Here is a 17,515-nt window from a genome sequence, read left to right as displayed (position 1 = left end):
GTATCTTCGGATCTCTCCGGATACAATTTTAAATGGGTGTGGTTAAAGTTATTAAATGCTGAAAATGAGCGCCAATTTTCGTTGCCCGTAATTCAAAAGTTTTCGATAGTCTGCGGAATTGGTTAATTAAAACACACGTGTAGTAAATAATGGGCGTGTCATGGGTGGGGCTAAGTTGTACACGTGTATTGTTATGGACTGGAGCAAACAAGAGAAAGATTTGGATCGTATCTTTTTTAAAAACTTCAGTCTCATACAAAGGTAGGTCCCTTTGTTAATGACAAAAAAACAACCTCTACCACTTTTAAGGGGGTCACAAGAACACAAAGATTTTTGGAAATTTTTTTATCGATATCAAAAGTTCAATGCCAGTAAAGAAAAGACTAAAGCAGAAAAAAATGGTAAGCTATCCTGCATACCTGACTCCCTCCATTTTTGTCCTCATTAATACAGTAGAATGGTCCGCGTCCAGTGAAGGAGAGAGTTCAAAAGATCCATTCTCATTTCCTCCAGTGTACGACAGGTCTCACAGAATATGCTTCAATGTGGAGACTGATAACTTAGAGTATCAGTTGAGAGTTCTCCAGCAGAGGAGGGAAGACGAGAGGAAGAAAAGTAAAGAGCTGCTTTTTCCACTGCTACATGTACAGTGTACAGCTCTTATTCTAATTAATGCCACACTTGTTTGTTTACAGCGTATTGTGAGTGCCAATCCTCTTGTTAGCAGATGTTTGTCACATGTTTATCACATGATGGCCTCGTGCTAATTGCATCTAAATTTTCCAGCTATAATTATCGTATTTTTAAAAATTCATCAGGTTCTCCATTGACGCTAAAGCATTTGCTTGAATTCCGCTCTGTCATTCGTCACTTTCTTAACTTTCAGCAGAAGACAAAGTTCCAGAGGATTCAAAAGATAATACGAGATCAGTCCGAACTACCAATTTACCAATTCAAGGATCAAATACTGAGCGCTGTCAGGGATAATCAGGTCGTATTGATTGCTGGTGACACTGGGTGTGGCAAATCAACACAAGTATGCATATAGACTCCGATATCTACACTCCTTATGGGAGAGAACTGCCATGTACATGTACAAATATGTACATGTACACGGGTAGAATCACCATGTAATAGTACTTCATTTTAAACAAGACATGTCATTTTTTAAAAGTTACAGTACTAGTACATATTACATAATTTGCACTACAACAGTACTGAATATGTCACTTAAAATTAGTAGATTCAATTTTGAGTGAATCAAAGGCACTTGTATAATTTTAGGTACCGCAGTACTTACTAAGAGGGTCTTATGAGAAGATAGCTTGTACCCAGCCGAGGAGAATAGCTTGCCTTTCTCTTGCTAAACGTGTGAGCTATGAGACTCTGAATGAGTATAGAACTGAGATAGCGTATCAGGTCAGGTTTGAACGATCAAGAACACCTGCTACTAAAGTACTCTTCCTTACTGAAGGTACAATGTATAACTAGCTACATGTACAGATGTATATGCACCATGTAACATTGTTTTGCTACAGCTATTATTTGTACATGTAATATAACTAATATTGCTTTTATGGTTCTTTTTAAAATCGTCCTTATTTTTCTCTCTCTTTTTAACTTCCTTAGGTCTTTTGCTACGTCAGTTAAGCACTGATAGAGATCTCAGTCGTTATGATGTCATCATAATTGACGAAGTCCATGAGCGTCACATTAACAGTGATTTCCTTCTCGGCGTATTAAGGATCCTCATCGATCAGAGATCTGATCTTAAGTTGATTTTAATGTCGGCAACAATCAACATTTCGTTATTTTCCGATTATTTTCAAGGAGCCCCGGTCATAAAGGTACGTGAAGAACATTCTAAATCATAAATTCAATATTTAAATTATTTAATCTTTGTTAGGTTCCAGGTAGATTGTATCCTATTGATTTGCAGTATATGCCTATCAGTAATGCATCTGTACTGCAACCAACAGTAAGAGAGAGAGGGGAAAGGAGAGAGAGAGGAGGGGAGGGAAGGAGTAATGTATTTTGTCACTGTCTTATTCTGTAGGCTCAGAAGAGTTCAAAGTTAGATCCACAGCCTTACCTAAGGATATTACAATTAATTGATAATAAAGTTAGGAGCCATCACTATACCAGTGCATGTACATGTATATCTCTTTCATTGTATAGTATCCCAGATCAGAGAGAGGGGATGTACTGGTATTCCTCAGTGGTATGAATGAGATTGCTAGTTTACTTCATGAAGTCAAGTCTTATGGTGAAGCCACTGGGAGGTGGATTGGTCTCCCATTACATAGTGCACTATCCATTGAAGAGCAAGATAAGGTACTGTACCATTTTAAGAGTGGAAGGGAATTCATTTTTTCATATCCAGGTGTTCGATGTTGCTCCTGATGGTACAAGGAAGTGTATTATATCTACTAATATAGCAGAGACCTCAATTACCATTGATGGAATTAGATTTGTCATTGATTCCGGGAAAGTACATCTAGTTACATAGTTGTATACATCTAATGCTTCTTGAAGCAAATTTTTCATTAATTAGCATGTAATTTGTATACCCATAAAGCTTGAGTTCTGTAATATTCGATCCTCATAAGAGCATTAACATTTTAGATTCATTAAAGTTACTTCCACAAAGATTTCTTTTACAAGATTTACTTCATTAAAATAAAGTGCTATACAATTACAGCATGTATGTACAGTGCATGTACAATTGTACATTGTATATTCTTTCTCTTTTTCTCTGTCTCTCCTCAGGTGAAAGAGATGGGTTATGACTCACATACGAAGATGAACAGGTTGCAAGAGTTTTGGATTAGTCAGGCCAGCTCTGAGCAGAGGAAGGGAAGAGCTGGTAAGGAAAAATTGCTTATAAGCTGATGCAGTTAAATGCACTTATGTCACATTCTATTGCATGTATATGTACTATAACGATTTATTCTTATCCTTGTTATTATTTGCAGGTCGTACTGGTCCTGGTGTGTGTTTCCGGTTATATTCAGAGTCGGACTATTCCTCATTCCCAGAGTATGCGACTCCAGAGATACAGAGAGTCCCTCTTGAGTCACTCGTACTCCAGACCATTGCACTCGACCTGGGGAATATTAGGAAGTAAGATATGTAGTACATCAAGGAGTGCCTCTAATGCTTTCCAATGAATGCAAATCTGAAACACCACAGACTCCTTGTATAAGCCTCAAGCTACTGGCATATTTCAAAATTAGGCCTCTGATTTAATATTTTCATTTGTTTTTATGTGCAGTTGCTAGTATGCTATGGTAAAGTTATTAGTCTTTTGTTTCTATTGTCCTGTAGGTTCCCATTCATTGAATCTCCTTCATTATCAAGTATAGAGACTTCAGTAGCATTCCTTAAGGAACAAGTATGTAACTAAGAATTATTATACATGCATACATGTATTTATTTCATGTATTTTTTATTTAATAGGATGCTCTTACAAATGATGAAAGACTGACTCCAGTGGGTAAGATGTTGGCTCAGTTACCAGTTGATGTGGTCATTGGGAAGATGCTCATTATGGGCTCTCTGTTTCATGTTAGAAAAATATGAATTGATCCAAGCAGAATTATGTACATATACTTCTTCCCTCTCCTTCTCCTCTCTTTCTCTTATTTCTCTCATTCCTCTTTCTCTCTTCCCATCCTCCTCCTCTCTCTCCCTTCCTCAGGTGATAGAGCCAGTATTAATCATAGCAGCTGGTTTAAGCGTCCAGTCTCCATTTACACAAACAGCATTCAATCAGGACGAGTCTTCAGCTCAGTCCACAAGACAGTCACTTGAGTCTGATCATGGAGACCCTTATACTTTGCTCAATGCGTTTGATGAATGGATTAATGTATGCAGTAAATTCCCTTTTATATAGTACAGGGTCTTTGGCCATATTTCATCAAAAATGACAAAGAGAGAATTCTCCTTTTTAATAATTTTTTTGATACATATACATGTTCTTATGTTGTGTAGTAAGCTTGAGCTGATTCTACTAAAAATTGGATTTTTTACAAATTTTTAAAGTTGGTCAAAAATTGTCCTAAAGGGAACCAATGGGTTTTTCGCTTGTCACGGATTTTGTGACAATGGAACTAATGGATTTTTTGCTTGTCACAGATTTCGTGACAATGGAACTAATGGGTTTTTGCTTGTCACGGATTTCGTGACAATGGAACTAATGGGTTTTTTGTTTGTCACGGATTTCGTGACAAAAATAAATGAGAAAGCTCCATTTTATAATTTTTTCTGATACATATACATGTTCTTATATTGTGTAGCAAGTTTGAGCTGATTCTGATCAAATTAGGATTTTTTATGAATTTTTAAAGTTACTTTAAAATTATATGTATTCATGATACAGTATTGACTTCTCTGTCTCCTCAGGTGAAGAGAGATGGAGTCAAGGCTTCCTCTCAATGGTGCAAGAGGAGAGGGATTGAGGAGCAAAGACTATATGAGATGGTAAAGTTGAGGCAGCAATTCCGCGACGTACTTTTAGTAAGTTACTCCATCCAAGGGATGAAATGGACGCCAATTAATAACTATAATAATTTATTATTTTTACAGGATCACGAGTTATTGGAGAGAGAGTTTCACGAGGCAAGTGGAGAGGAGGAGGAGAGGGAGAGAAAGAGCAGGTGGTTCCAACTGTCAGAGGTACAGCAAGAGGAGCTGAGGAGCATGAGAAAGAGACACAGAACTGAGAACAAGCAAAGAAAAGTACTTAAAATGGACCACGAGGTGAGAGAGGGAGAGAGAGAGAGAGAGAGAGGAATAAAATACATGTACATGTACCATGTACCTTATAGCAGCTTTCTTTTGTCCTTTTTGTTCTCCAAAAATTAAAGTTAAAATTAACTTCAAAAATTAAAATTGAATCAAAATTATAGACAAAATAAAGCTCAGAAAGCTGCATGAATTTTATACCTGGTATATTGAGTAATAGAGAAAATGATTGTTTGTTTAGGTTGACGAAGAGGAAGAAGTATCCATAGCAGCTGGACTGAAGCACTTGGAATTTAAATTACTCCATGATCTCTCTCAATTGCAGGTATGTACACTGTAGTGTGTGGGTTGTATTATTCCAATCAATGTCACACCTGCATAGGATGGATCCAGTGAGAGGAGATCCTACAGTTTGAGAGACATCAATTTATTGAAGATTGTCATATGTAGGTGAGACGGGGGGGACTTTAAAATGTAACAAAAATGTAAAAATAATGATAGAAAATTTTTAATTTTTGTCCCCTCCTTTAGTGGACTGTATCCTCAGGTTGCCATCGGTGACGATTGTAACACGTTCAAAAAAGGTTCCGAACAAATATTCCATACCAAAGTATGCACTTCAATGTCCTCAGTCTGCATGTGTTCTGTTTGTTATTTCTTTCTTTTTATTAATCTCTCCAGTCCAAGTCATTCCTAGTCCTTCATCCAACTAGTGTCTTCTCTTCTAATCCTGACCTCCTTTTCCAGCAACAAGTACATGTATATGTACATGTACACGTACATGTACATGTACACGTACAAGTACACGTACACGTACATGTACTATAATTATTATTGCTGCTAGACTAACAATTAGATTTATTCAACGAATGTTTATACATGTACATGTATGCAACTTATGTTGCATACTGTACATATAGAATTAGTTATAGATAATTGGTTTGTGTGTGTGTGTGTGCGTGCGTGCGTGCGTCCTCTTTCTGTTTGTTATTGTAATTGTGTGTGTTCTTTAGGAAGGAGGAAAGAAGGTTCACTACTTACTGGCGTACGAGTAAGTATAGTACATGTATGACATGTACTTATGTACATTATGTACATGTATATGTATACTGTATGTATTAATAGTTTAGTTTGTAAAAAAAACATTATATACATGTACTCATGTACATAATGTGTTATATACATGTATGCATGGAGCTCCTTGGGTGTGTAAATTATAAATTATCATTGCATTATTTAATGATCATAATTAATAAATTCATTAAATTAAATAACGTTATTCATTCATCATTATCTACGAAATGATCAACAACCTGATCAGCACTTCTTCTGGACACACACACACAATACTCAAGGAATGTATTGGGACATTAACGACGTGCGACTTCGAATGCCTTATACGGGAAAATTTCGTCGAATAAAAATTTGTCAATTTTGTTTTATTTTATTGATCAATATTTTATTCTCACAACCATTATAAATGATGAGAAATTTGATTGAATTGGCCTAAAATTTTACCATCATGATATATTAGAATACTCTGTTATTTTGTTTGTGTTTATTTACATTATGTAACGAAAATGTTTTCTTAGCTAAAACACACTGTTTTACATATGTCACTGTTTTGTCTGTATATACAGTGCTTACCCTCCTATAATGTCACTGATTGATTGTAAACACGTACTGCTATTATGTGCAGCTGCACTCTGTCCCTCCATTAGTAACGAGTGAGTGATTGTGTTATGCAATAAATGTGTGTACTTGCGTGGATGGTTGTTTTAGTGTGTTGTGCGACAGTTTTTTTAATGATGTAGAGCGTCCAGACATTTTGACTCCCTTTGTCCTTAGACAGCAAATTATTTTCATTGTTGGACTGTAAACTCCATCACTCCTCCACTCCATCGCACACTCATTTATTATGAATGATACAGTTTGTGAGTGATTAGGGAAATATTTCATTTATGTGTGTGTTTGTGTTCGTTCTTTTCCGATTTCTTCCATCATTTTTTCTCTCCCATTGTTTATTTTTATAATCTTTTTGTGACTCAATCCATATAATTTTAACAATGCCATTGTGGTTTTAATTACTTTTGCTTTGAAATTTTTGAGTTTCATGTATCAAGAGAAGCATAATATCAGTTTAAAAATTTTTTGAAGTACATGTTGCTATTACTTTCTAAAAATTGGCTCTCAAATTTTTATTACATTTTTTGATTTGATGCTCTTTATGAGTTTGAACTTATAAGCACATTTTTTAGCAAAAATACATGGCAACATGAATGAAAATAGAAGTGGAAATAATTATAAATAAATAAATAAATAAATAATAGCAAATTTTAGCTAAATTCTCTTGCTGTTTTTGTAGAAAATTACTCGAGACCAATCGACCATATATGGTGAATGCTCTAAAAGTTCCTGCCTTACAGACTCTGCTATTGTTCACTCAATCCATTGACACAAACGAATCATGTTCAAGGTATAACTAATAATGATGATTTAGTGGTAATGATAGTCGGGGTTTCCCACAGGATTTTGGCATGTTGTTTATAGTTACAGCTTCTTGTCAGTGGATTGTAAGACGCTGTACTATAGTACAGGGTTTGTGGCCAAATTTTGCCAAAAATGACTGAGAGAGAATTATCAATTTTTATAATTTTTTCTGATACATATACATGTTTTTATGCTGTGTAGCAAGTTTGAGCTGATTCCAATCAAATTTGGATTTTTTATGAATTTTTAAAGTTGCTCAAAAATCAGGCCAAACACCCTGTACTATATAGTACAGGGATTTTGGCCGAATTTCATCAAAAATGACTAGGAGAGAATTCTTGACTTTTATCATTCTCTCTGATACATATACATGTTTTTATGCTGTGTATCAAGTTTGAGCTGCTTCCGATCAAGTTTGAATTTTTTACGAATTTTTAAAATTGTTCCAAATGCCATGTACTGTATTGTAGTGCTTGTCAGCTCATGAAGCTCATGCTGTTTAGCTCACTTAGCATGCCTTGTGTGAAGTCGTCATAACATTACCATTCTTATTCATTCATAATGATTGTTTTTAATGATATTGTTTGTGTTTGTTGTGATCCTATACCTTTCCTCTTTCATAATGATGAAACAATTAAAAATACAATAATAACAAAATAAATCACACAGCGGGCCTATATTGTGTATAATCATTAACAGGTTAGTGGTTGACGAATGGTTAGAGATAGTGTTCACTGGCGAGGACACTGGACAAGAGGTAATGTCCATAGTACAGACTCTAAGAGGCACCTGGTCACGCATACTAGAGATGAAACTAGCTAAGAAAAGCAAGAGTGAGTCTACTCACCATCCCTCTCTCTCCTTCTCCCCTTGTCTCAAACTCTCCTTTATTTCTTAATTCTTTAATTACATGTATCACACCTACATGTAGCTATAGAAACTTCTTTAGCCCAAAATTTCTGCTAATTTCCCAAATTTATTTTTACTTCTGTCAAAATTTCTGCTAATTTTGCAAAATTTATCTTTACTCCTCTATACGTAAGTTTACCCCGACAGCTGCCTACATGAATATAGTCTGGTGAAAAAAGTGTCAATTGTTTGTTATGTATCATCACATGATACTAGTGCTGATTGAGGCGTGAGAGAGGATTAGATCATTCCAATATCAGTGTAATGATTATTGTAATAGGATTCATGAGCTATAGTTTCTCACAAGTCAAGAGAGATGATGACATACTCTCTTCACAATTAACTTTTGATACTGATCATCCAGGGGAAGGGTATGAGGGTATGAAGGCTTTGCTATGATTAAAGCAAAATGGCTGATGAAGTTTCTTGTTAAAAAGTTAGAGAGAGAGTGAGTGAAAAAGAGAGAGAGAGAGAGAAGGCAGTAGTTTAGATCAAAAAGTGAGAGAGGGAAGGCGCATGTAGAAGATGGGATAATTAAGACACTTTAATTGTTGTTTATCATACTTAAGCATGTGTGCTTGTCACTGCACGCTATTGTATGTTCCTGTTATGCTCATTCGCTAGCTCCGGTACTGTTGTTGTTTATATTCATTAGTGAGTATATGAAGGGACAGGAATAATGTCAATGTTATTGTTTCGATAGGGATCAGCTACTTGTACACACGACTGCACGGTCCATGCACGGAACTATAACATTCTAATTTATGCCTTTATGTGTAGACCAAAGTTGAGTGTGTGGATGACTATGTAATATATTAAAGAATAGAGTGCTAATAATGAATTATATCATATATAGTATTTTTATTTATATTCATGTGTCTTTAAGAGTATGGCTGTGTTTATATCTCTCTGTTATTTATTGCTTTATATCAGTATCTTTATCCATGATCTTACATACACATGTATATCACTACATCCTGCTATTGTACATACATGTATTGAGGATACTCTTCTCGTGAATACTATGTGTGTGGGGGCTATACCTCTAACACTACAGTCTTGTAGGTGTTATTACTATTTCAGACTGTTATTATAAACTATTTCTCTGTGTGCGTTGTTGAGGCTGCTATCGGTGTGAGAGTGTACCCAGTCTATAATTAATTTTATTATTAATATTATATTTTATACTGTTTGTTGGGTTTCGGTGTTGTTGGGTGCTGTCCTTATTGTATTAGGCGTGTCAACCCATACATATGAGGGATCATGTACTACCAGGTATTGTAGTGAAGCTTTGATGTGATGACTAATAATGCCTCCATAGTCATTACAATATTAGCTAAAGAGAGTTTTCATTGCAAGCTGTGTTTTGGAATTAAGACACACTACATTCGTATTATTTCACTCCTGTTCTTGTGCTTCTTCTCTCTCCTTTCATTATCCTTCTTTATTCTCTTAGTCTTATCTGTTTGCTGTATATGATTAATATTATTATATACTGATGTCAGTTTAATACATCAAAGCTATTGCATGAGTTCACAAGAGGTGTTTGTGTATACTGTACCACCTGACTCTCTCTCTCTCTCTTTTTAGCAAGCCAGGTCTCTAACTAGCACCACCTGTTGTTTATGGAACCATTATGGCTGGTTGCCAGGGGCAGGAAGGATTAGCCCATCTGTTGTCATGTGACATAAGCCCTTTGAGGCTCTGTTTAAGGATACACACTCAGCAATCTATAGTAGATAGTAATGGATAGTTATATATGAAAGGTTAATAGGGAAAGTCCATTTATTGCACCATTAGCTTTGAAGTTTCGGGTACATGTACACATGTGTATGTGCAGGTGACTCTGATTGATGTGTAGTCTTCCTCTTGCTGACTTTTATTAGCTCTCTCTCCCTCCCTGTCTTCCTCTCTCTCTCCTTTTCTTTCCCTTTATTATGTACTGTATATAGTCAAACTTGTCTATTCCGGACACCTTGGGACCCAATAATACTCTCCTGATCATAGAAGTGTCCTTAAGTGTAGGATTGACTGTATAGATTATGATTGATGTATAATGTATTGTATGTGTGTGTCTATGTAAGTAACTGATCTGATGTATAATAATATCTTTACATCCATGATGCTGTGTGGTATTGGTACGTGTGAACCTTATTATAGACTGGATGAGATTGTGGTTGATCTTGTGAGGCCTCCAATAATAAATAAGATAAAGGTATCATAGTACATGTCTAATACACCCGATACATACGTTCACTAATCCTAATATAGACCAGTTACTAGCAACCCAATACTTTAATTAGCTATAGATTGTACTAATCACATTTGTAAGAACTCAGTTTTAGTACATGTACATTGTGTACGTTAACACGTACATGTACATGTACATGTAAATTTCTAGTACTATGAGTATAGTATATAGAGTACATTGTAAGATGTGTAGTGGTAGTAGGTGTGCACTAGTTAGGCTTCTATTTCACTGTCTATCAAGACTAGCCCAAGGGAGAGAAAGAGAGAGAGGGAGAGAGAGAGAGAGAGAGAGAGAGAGAGAGAGAAGGGTATTAAGAGTAAAAGATGTCTTGTATATTTATCATGGTTTTGCTGTTATTATAATATAAGACTTTATCAAGTGAATACTGTTAAACTTTAATGATAAAATAATAGTTATATGTAATCCTAGCTCTTTGTTCAATGTGTACTCCTGGGCCGGCCCGTGAGATGATAGACTCTATGCTGGCTTGGTAACAACTTGGCAACTTTTCTTTAATGTTTCCACTTATGTCTATGAGCTGACAATGCTACCCACAAACAGGGAGAGGGGGAGGGCAGAAGAGAGACTATAGACAACAGAGGATATTGAAAAATAAAGATATAGATAGATAGTAAGATAGAAAGAGTGTACTTTCATTTTACTCAAATAGTTTAATCTGCTATGTTAATCGTGAGAGATAGATTAGGTCACTATATTTACTATTTTTATTGCACCAGGTCGAATTTTGGCATTGAACTTTGATCCACGTGATTATCTTGTGTAGTCAGCACTCCGATATATACTCTTTGCAATATTATAGCGACCATTTTTTATTGTTTTTGCCAAAACTTGTGCATGCATGTTTTTCCTACGTTTACACCTCATTGCTGTAGCTCACTGCTTCTAGCTGCTATCAAGCAATCCAGTTCAAAGTGTATCATTTTATTGCACTTTCATTGTGTATGTATGTTCCAGCTGTTTGTTAAGACTTTATACTCTGATGATTATAATAACTCCACCCAAAACAGATGGAAACTTTACTGTATTGTGATGTTGGAAGTTTAATAGGCTTTTTAGTTAAGACTCTTTGTACCTTTATTATAAGCCAAGGGAAAGACAGAAGACTGTCTGCATCTCTCTCTCTCTCTCCCTCTTGTGTTTTTTTGAAAGCGGATAACCATATATTTTAACAGTTTCCATATACACTATGAATCCAGTACACACACCTTGTTTATCTATTCACTCTATAAAGATTGTTTACTCTCTTTAGTTGCCTCTATCATCATCACCAGCAGCCTGTGTGCATAGTGTACACTGTCTAGTAGAACTACCTGTCTGTGTATCCATCCTGCCTGTAAACAGTGTCATAAGTGTCTTTTTATGTTAATGTCCTTTCATCATTTTTTATGGTCTGTCTGCCTCGTCATGCACTCACTATCGCCTATTATAGTCTGTCTGTCTTTGTTTGCTGTTTACTGACTCCATTGTCTAGTGTTTGCAGTCTTCATAATAATAATCAACCAAATGATACTAAGCCTATTATCATTATAATTACACTCACAAAGTAAACCTTTAATTGACATTAGACATATGCGTACGTTTCTGATTATACACTTGTAATTAATTTAATATAATTAATTAATGTAGATAATTATGTTATTTTTTGATAGGAGATGATGAAGATGATGATCAAGGTAGAGAATCCGATGAGATACAATCGCTCGAGAGGCTTTTAGGTTCTCGTTTAGCTGAGTTCTTGGACTCTGATTATAATTACACTTTATCTCAAATCTCTTCATCAATACGTCCGCACCTTTACAAAGGACCTTCTTCAACCAGTACAACATCTGGAGGAGAAGGAGGAGGAACAAAGGGGCTACCAGGAAAATTAAGTAATTGGAGGAATATTAATAATTAATTGTATATTTGTATTTAAGTGGGAAGCGTAATGTATGTTATACATGACTGATCTATTGTTGTAAGAATTCGACTGTACATGAACAAGTTGGTTTGTGTGCGACGTTTACGTTCGTTGGGAGGGAATTGTCAAAAACAAGGATGATTTTTTATTTTCCAAAAAAAAGATATGAAAACTGCTAAGCCTTGTTGTGAATTTGCAAAGAATAAACTTCTTGTTTTATAAAATCATTTTCATGAGAATTAGTCATCCGTTAATTCTACTACTAAATCTTTTCATTAGAATAAAGCTGTACTAGGATTTAGTATAAAATTGTACTTTTCATTCATTTTTTTTAAACGTGAGATATTTATGTTTATTCTTTTTTTTAAATTTTATTCCAGCTGTTGGCTCTTCAAAGTCATCTCCTTCACCCCACCCCACAAAAGGCGGTTTTATGATTACCCATTATTTTACTTATGACTGGTTAGATTAAAATCTCTCTCTCATCTCTCTCTTGTTATGGTTTCAGTATATTCCCTTATCTTAATCCTTATCTCTTTTCTTTTTAGTCTAGTTGATCCGAGTCAGGCCGAGGCCTCCTCCTCCCTCAGTCAACACTTGAGGAATGTATGGGTCTGTCCTTCCTGCCACCAGTCGCTAGTGGTCAACATGGCAGAGCAGCTGTCCCACAGAGGAGAATGTGAAATTGAGCAGCAAGCAAAACGTAAGCACTTATACTTTGTATGCACTAGTTAGTATATTAGTGCATAAGTTTATGTTATGTAGCAGGTGTACCAGGTGTTTGTGGGATTGATTTTTGGTATTTAAAAGTACAGCTGGCCAGTATTATTTTTATTATTCTCATTGTATGTGTACATATTATGTGAACGTTTTACTTTACTTTATGTAGTTATGGCTTTGTTCTCTGTCAGATAATGATAATGATTGAAATTGTAATAAAATGCTTGCCTGTAAAGAGAGCAACAGTTTTTGTGTTAGTTATGTAAAAGGAATTGAGGAAATCTTGATAGTCATTATCAATATGTTAAATTAAGGAGCAGGCAGACTTCATTAGTTGTTACTGATTATGCTTTGCATAACGCTTTCATCAATAATATTCATATTACTATCCCTGCACATATTTTCATTGTTCAAGTTACATGTATGCGCATTGTGGTGCAATATGCATTCATTCACTTCATTGAACTTGATTTGTTGTATCCTAGGGAAAGAGGAGAAGAGGAAAGAAGAGGAGAGAGCCGTCATCAATACAAGAGAGTATCACTGCAAGGAGTGTGATAGAGTGTTTCAATTCACGTCCATTGAAATACTAAGACACAAACGGCAGCATAAACAGAACTAACTTAATGTTAATTTTATTCATGACTTACCGGTATAATAATAATTAATTAATTTTATTCATAGAGGATGAGTTAGCAAGTAGTCTCTTTGTATTTTAAGTCCCTTGTGTTTCCTTTCAGTCGCAGTCGCTTGCTATTCAGGCCTTGACTCAGGACAGTGTGTGTGAGAGGGCAATGGCGCTAGTGGTCAATCCTGCTCCAGTACAGCACCAGTATCACCACAAGAACTCTCCCAAGAGACGGGGGTCTCCTGTACAAGATGATAAGTTCTACGAGGAGACTCGAAATCTCATCACTGCATGCATCGAGTCCGCTTCTGGCAAGGAGCCCCTGAGCGTTAAACTGAGCGAAGAAGCACTGAGGATAGTCGGTATGGTACAGCAAACTCTAAAAGCTGATGAGATCTTCTTTCGCAAGCTATGCGAAGAGCTTGAGCTGACGGCAACTAATCTCTTTAGCAAGCTAATGGACGTCTGGGGTGGTATGTTCTCGGATGGTCAGGTCAACATAGGGCGTCTTCTGGCATTGCTAGCTTTCTGTCAGTGTGTAACTGTGTACTGTAGGTCTGTAGGGCTCCCTTCAATAGAGTCAAGTGTGCCCCATTGGGCAAGTATTTTCATATCAACAACACACCTCAAGGATTGGATTACTAATAGAGGAGGATGGGTGAGTAATCTCTCATTTGGAAATTTTCACTTTCAAAAATATTATCGCTCTTTCTTTATCTCTCTATTATACGTAGGATGCAATATCAAAAGAACTAATGTTACGCACATCTGCCACAAACAGTAGTACTAGTAGTAGAACAGCAAGCAACGGGGGTTGGTTACAATGGGGAGTGAGTGGGATTGCACTTGCAATCTCTGTATTCGATGCACTGCACAATTCATCGTAGTCACACATTTTTATTTTATTATTTTTGATTTTTTAAAATGTAAAAGCTATTGCAGCTATAGTTCTGTCGGCATTACTGATACATACATTTGCATTGTCATACCTGACATACTGTGTTTGCATTTTTTTATTATTGATTTTTGTGAAATATTTTTGAATTTATATTCTTTAAAAATTAAATGTCTAATCAAGTATATATAATAACTGTCTAAATCAATTAATAGTGAAGTATCAAGCACAGGATACATTGTGGAATATGCTATTGGTCTGGCTATAAATGCTGAATCCATTTAGTTGCAAACTGCAGAATAGGCTTCTTTTTCTAGAAATAATAGATGAATAATATTTCTTAAATTTTGTTTCCAAGCAACTGTATTTTTTTAATTTTTGATTCCAAAATAAACAAGGTCACGTGATCATTTTCAAATCCTACCCACAGCTGATTCTGATTGGCCAATTCTCATATGCTCCTCCTTTATTTTAAATTTGAAAAGGATAGCAGCGCGGTCTCTCTTGCTGGTAGCTCTCTCTCTCTCTTGCTTCTTTCTTCTCTTCTTTGCTTCTTGTTCAGCTTTGTAGCCTTTCAGCTTTTTGCTTATTAATAAGTTTTAAGATTTTGTTAGTACAATCGAGATTACGTAGTGATGGCCCTACAGTACAGGCATCAAGTAGGCCCTTGTGCAGTATAGTTTTGTTCTATTTCTTTCTCTCTTTCTCTCTCTAGACTAAAGTGAGCCAAGAAAACATGGCAGGGAAACTAGCCCGTCCTCATTTTCGAGTGCCAGAACTCAAAGCCAGACCAGCCCTGGGCTCTATACAGAACAATATGATTGAGTCGAACCCACCTCACGTTGTAAGAAAAAAATACATAATTATCAGGATTATTATTATTTTTTATTTATGTCTCTCCAGGCTATGAAGCAGAAACCGTCTCTTTTAAAGCCGGTCGCTCCACCAAGTCACCTGGCCCCTTTCATGGCCGATCCTCCAGTGGTTCATGATGAAGATGATATCACCGAGGAACACGTTATACCAGAATCACCTTCTCCAGAATCCATGGACGTTGTCCAGGTACCGTATGCATAGCCCTTTAATTATATTAAAATGTATTTTTGGGGGGAAATAACTTTTGTGGTTTCGCGATTCTAGCACCATTTCTTTAATGGCTATTGAATATATTGCAGAGCTTCAATTTGATATTAATTTGCTGAATTTTGACTGATTTTGATTATAAATGTGTTATAGTCTACAATAATACGTAATTTAATTACCACCTGCATTAGTATTATAGTGAGATGTCCCCACATCTCACTACATGTATGTATGTATGCATATGGAATGTGTCCTTGTTCATTATAGAATGAAGTGTCTCTGTGTGTTACTTTCATTGATATAATGTATGTTATTGCCACCCATTTAACTGAACGAACTTTGAGCCTGTGAATATAATGATGATATTGTAATTCTATAAATAGAATATGATCCTGTTGCTGTCATCACATTGTTACTATAAATAGCTACACACACACACACACACACACTCATTGATGATCCTGTCATTGTTGTTTGTACTTGTTGACATTTCCTTTAATCATGATGTAACAACATAACTTATTGCAATATTACTCTCTCTTTTTCATTTTCACTCACTCACTCTCTCCCTCTCTCTCCCTCTCCCTCTCTCTCTCTCTTTTGACAGATCTCAGAAGCATTCTCTGAGCAGTTACAGATTAATGATATCGATTCCCAAGAACCAGATAATCCTCAATTGTGCTCCGAATATGCTAAAGACATATACATGTACATGAGAGACATTGAAGTAAGTACACACGTAGTTGTAGTTGTAGATTAATTGCAGCATCATTAATATCTTATAATATTCAAATCATTATTTATTTTTTGTGGGAATTCAACAGTTAGTGCTTGGAACTGTTGATTGATGAGTATGGGTTACATTGTGTAGTTGTATAACACTTGAAGCTATGAGCCTTCTTCTTGATCTTTATGTAATTTGATATGTGTCAAGAGTAGACATGTGCATGTACATGTACATGTACATACTTAACTCTTAACATGTACATGTATGTACATGTACATGTATATGTGTTTTTGTTCATGTCTGCCTTTAGCTATTCACAACTTTCGCATACATGTACATGTACATGTACACAGTCTGTATTTTTATAACAATTACGTTGGCATTGCAATTATTTGCTTTGGAAAAAATCCACAAGATGCACGTGTTACAGTTACTATTAATAACATACCCTGCATAGTGGGAAATTTTGGAGGGAATTATATTTGGTGAATTTGGTGTTTTGATAGCCATTCGCCAAAATAAAATCTGCCATTTTGAGCCATTATACACATGCTCAATTGCACGTGGCCACTAATTTGCCAAATTAAAATTCGCCAATTACCAAAATTTAGCAATTTGCCAAATTTTAGTCCCTCATTCTGTTTTATAGAGTTTTTTAACGGCAATGATTTATCTTTCTTGTTTTATTTCTAGTGCCAGTATCACGTTCCTCCAACCTATATGGCTGACCAGAAGCACATTGATGGCAGAATGAGAGCCATACTGATCGACTGGCTGATTCAAGTTCATCACAGATTCACTTTATTGCAGGAGACACTCTACCTCACAGTCTCCATCATTGATAGATATCTTAAGGTGATTTTTTAATTTTGATCTCAAATATTAACGAGAGTTTTATGTGGTCATTTGTTGATTGGAAGATTTTGTATCATTGGGCATACTCAGAATAAAGGGAAATTTTTATTTTATATTGGTGGTTGTTCACTGCAAATGGAGCCATTGAATAATAAATAATTATAAACTACTGAGCACATGAAAATTTTACAAAGTCTAGCCATGGTTTTTTCCAGAAATTAGCTCCATAATTATCCCACTGTGTAGAAAGTTTGATGTGATTCCGACTAAAACTTTTTGAGTTACGGCCA

At 35.7% G+C, this 17,515-nt stretch overlaps 3 protein-coding genes across 6 annotated transcripts; all 3 read left to right on the top strand.

The window, feature by feature from the left end:
• Positions 1-59: 59 nt before the first annotated feature.
• Positions 60-13,756, top strand: LOC100638901 (probable ATP-dependent RNA helicase DHX34). Of its 4 annotated transcripts, XM_019996701.1 has the most exons (28): positions 60-261; positions 310-401; positions 454-615; positions 819-1,036; positions 1,285-1,474; positions 1,630-1,847; positions 1,907-1,978; positions 2,057-2,122; positions 2,179-2,334; positions 2,384-2,491; positions 2,770-2,866; positions 2,976-3,123; positions 3,328-3,394; positions 3,460-3,567; positions 3,701-3,868; positions 4,405-4,518; positions 4,588-4,761; positions 4,988-5,071; positions 5,129-5,196; positions 5,278-5,356; positions 5,428-5,499; positions 5,760-5,797; positions 7,112-7,222; positions 7,936-8,069; positions 12,067-12,288; positions 12,698-12,779; positions 12,866-13,020; positions 13,523-13,756. In XM_019996701.1, the coding sequence occupies exons 1-28, from the start codon at positions 161-163 to the stop codon at positions 13,657-13,659; spliced, it is 3,441 nt and encodes a 1,146-aa protein (XP_019852260.1). In that variant the 5' UTR covers positions 60-160; the 3' UTR covers positions 13,660-13,756. The 4 variants fall into 4 exon arrangements, 1 of the variants encoding a protein (XP_019852260.1); XR_002184914.1 differs by lacking the exons at positions 12,698-12,779; positions 12,866-13,020; positions 13,523-13,756 and adding exons at positions 9,736-10,360; positions 10,826-11,027 and having other exon boundaries at positions 12,067-12,128; XR_002184915.1 differs by lacking the exons at positions 12,698-12,779; positions 12,866-13,020; positions 13,523-13,756 and adding an exon at positions 9,736-10,360 and having other exon boundaries at positions 12,067-12,147.
• Positions 13,757-13,768: 12 nt separating this feature from the next.
• On the top strand, positions 13,769-14,731 carry LOC100637128 (bcl-2-like protein 1). The gene is made up of 2 exons (XM_003386685.3): positions 13,769-14,323; positions 14,400-14,731. The coding sequence occupies exons 1-2, from the start codon at positions 13,832-13,834 to the stop codon at positions 14,550-14,552; spliced, it is 645 nt and encodes a 214-aa protein (XP_003386733.1). The 5' UTR covers positions 13,769-13,831; the 3' UTR covers positions 14,553-14,731.
• Positions 14,732-14,830: 99 nt separating this feature from the next.
• LOC105312818 (G2/mitotic-specific cyclin-B1-like) lies at positions 14,831-17,252 on the top strand. The gene is made up of 5 exons (XM_011405747.2): positions 14,831-15,219; positions 15,276-15,404; positions 15,464-15,622; positions 16,251-16,370; positions 17,064-17,252. Exons 1-5 carry the CDS (start codon positions 15,196-15,198, stop codon positions 17,235-17,237), a joined length of 606 nt encoding a protein of 201 aa, XP_011404049.2. The 5' UTR covers positions 14,831-15,195; the 3' UTR covers positions 17,238-17,252.
• The last annotated feature ends 263 nt before the right edge of the window (positions 17,253-17,515 follow it).

Source organism: Amphimedon queenslandica, unplaced genomic scaffold (assembly GCF_000090795.2).
Source record: "Amphimedon queenslandica unplaced genomic scaffold, v1.1 AMPQUscaffold_13401, whole genome shotgun sequence".
NCBI lineage: Eukaryota > Metazoa > Porifera > Demospongiae > Haplosclerida > Niphatidae > Amphimedon > Amphimedon queenslandica.
This window is presented reverse-complemented; position numbering and strand designations above follow the sequence as displayed.

Bases quoted from the DNA above. Each gene is read 5' to 3' on its own strand.
- LOC100638901 (XM_019996701.1), top strand. From the start codon at position 161: ATGGGTGGGGCTAAGTTGTACACGTGTATTGTTATGGACTGGAGCAAA. The intron at 1,475-1,629 runs GTACAATGTATA...TAACTTCCTTAG, and splicing joins AGTACTCTTCCTTACTGAAG to GTCTTTTGCTACGTCAGTTA. The intron at 8,070-12,066 runs GTGAGTCTACTC...ATTTTTTGATAG, and splicing joins ACTAGCTAAGAAAAGCAAGA to GAGATGATGAAGATGATGAT.
- LOC100637128 (XM_003386685.3), top strand. From the start codon at position 13,832: ATGGCGCTAGTGGTCAATCCTGCTCCAGTACAGCACCAGTATCACCAC. The intron at 14,324-14,399 runs GTGAGTAATCTC...TATTATACGTAG, and splicing joins TTACTAATAGAGGAGGATGG to GATGCAATATCAAAAGAACT.
- LOC105312818 (XM_011405747.2), top strand. From the start codon at position 15,196: ATGGCCCTACAGTACAGGCATCAA. The intron at 15,220-15,275 runs GTAGGCCCTTGT...TTCTCTCTCTAG, and splicing joins CCCTACAGTACAGGCATCAA to ACTAAAGTGAGCCAAGAAAA. The intron at 15,623-16,250 runs GTACCGTATGCA...CTCTTTTGACAG, and splicing joins AATCCATGGACGTTGTCCAG to ATCTCAGAAGCATTCTCTGA.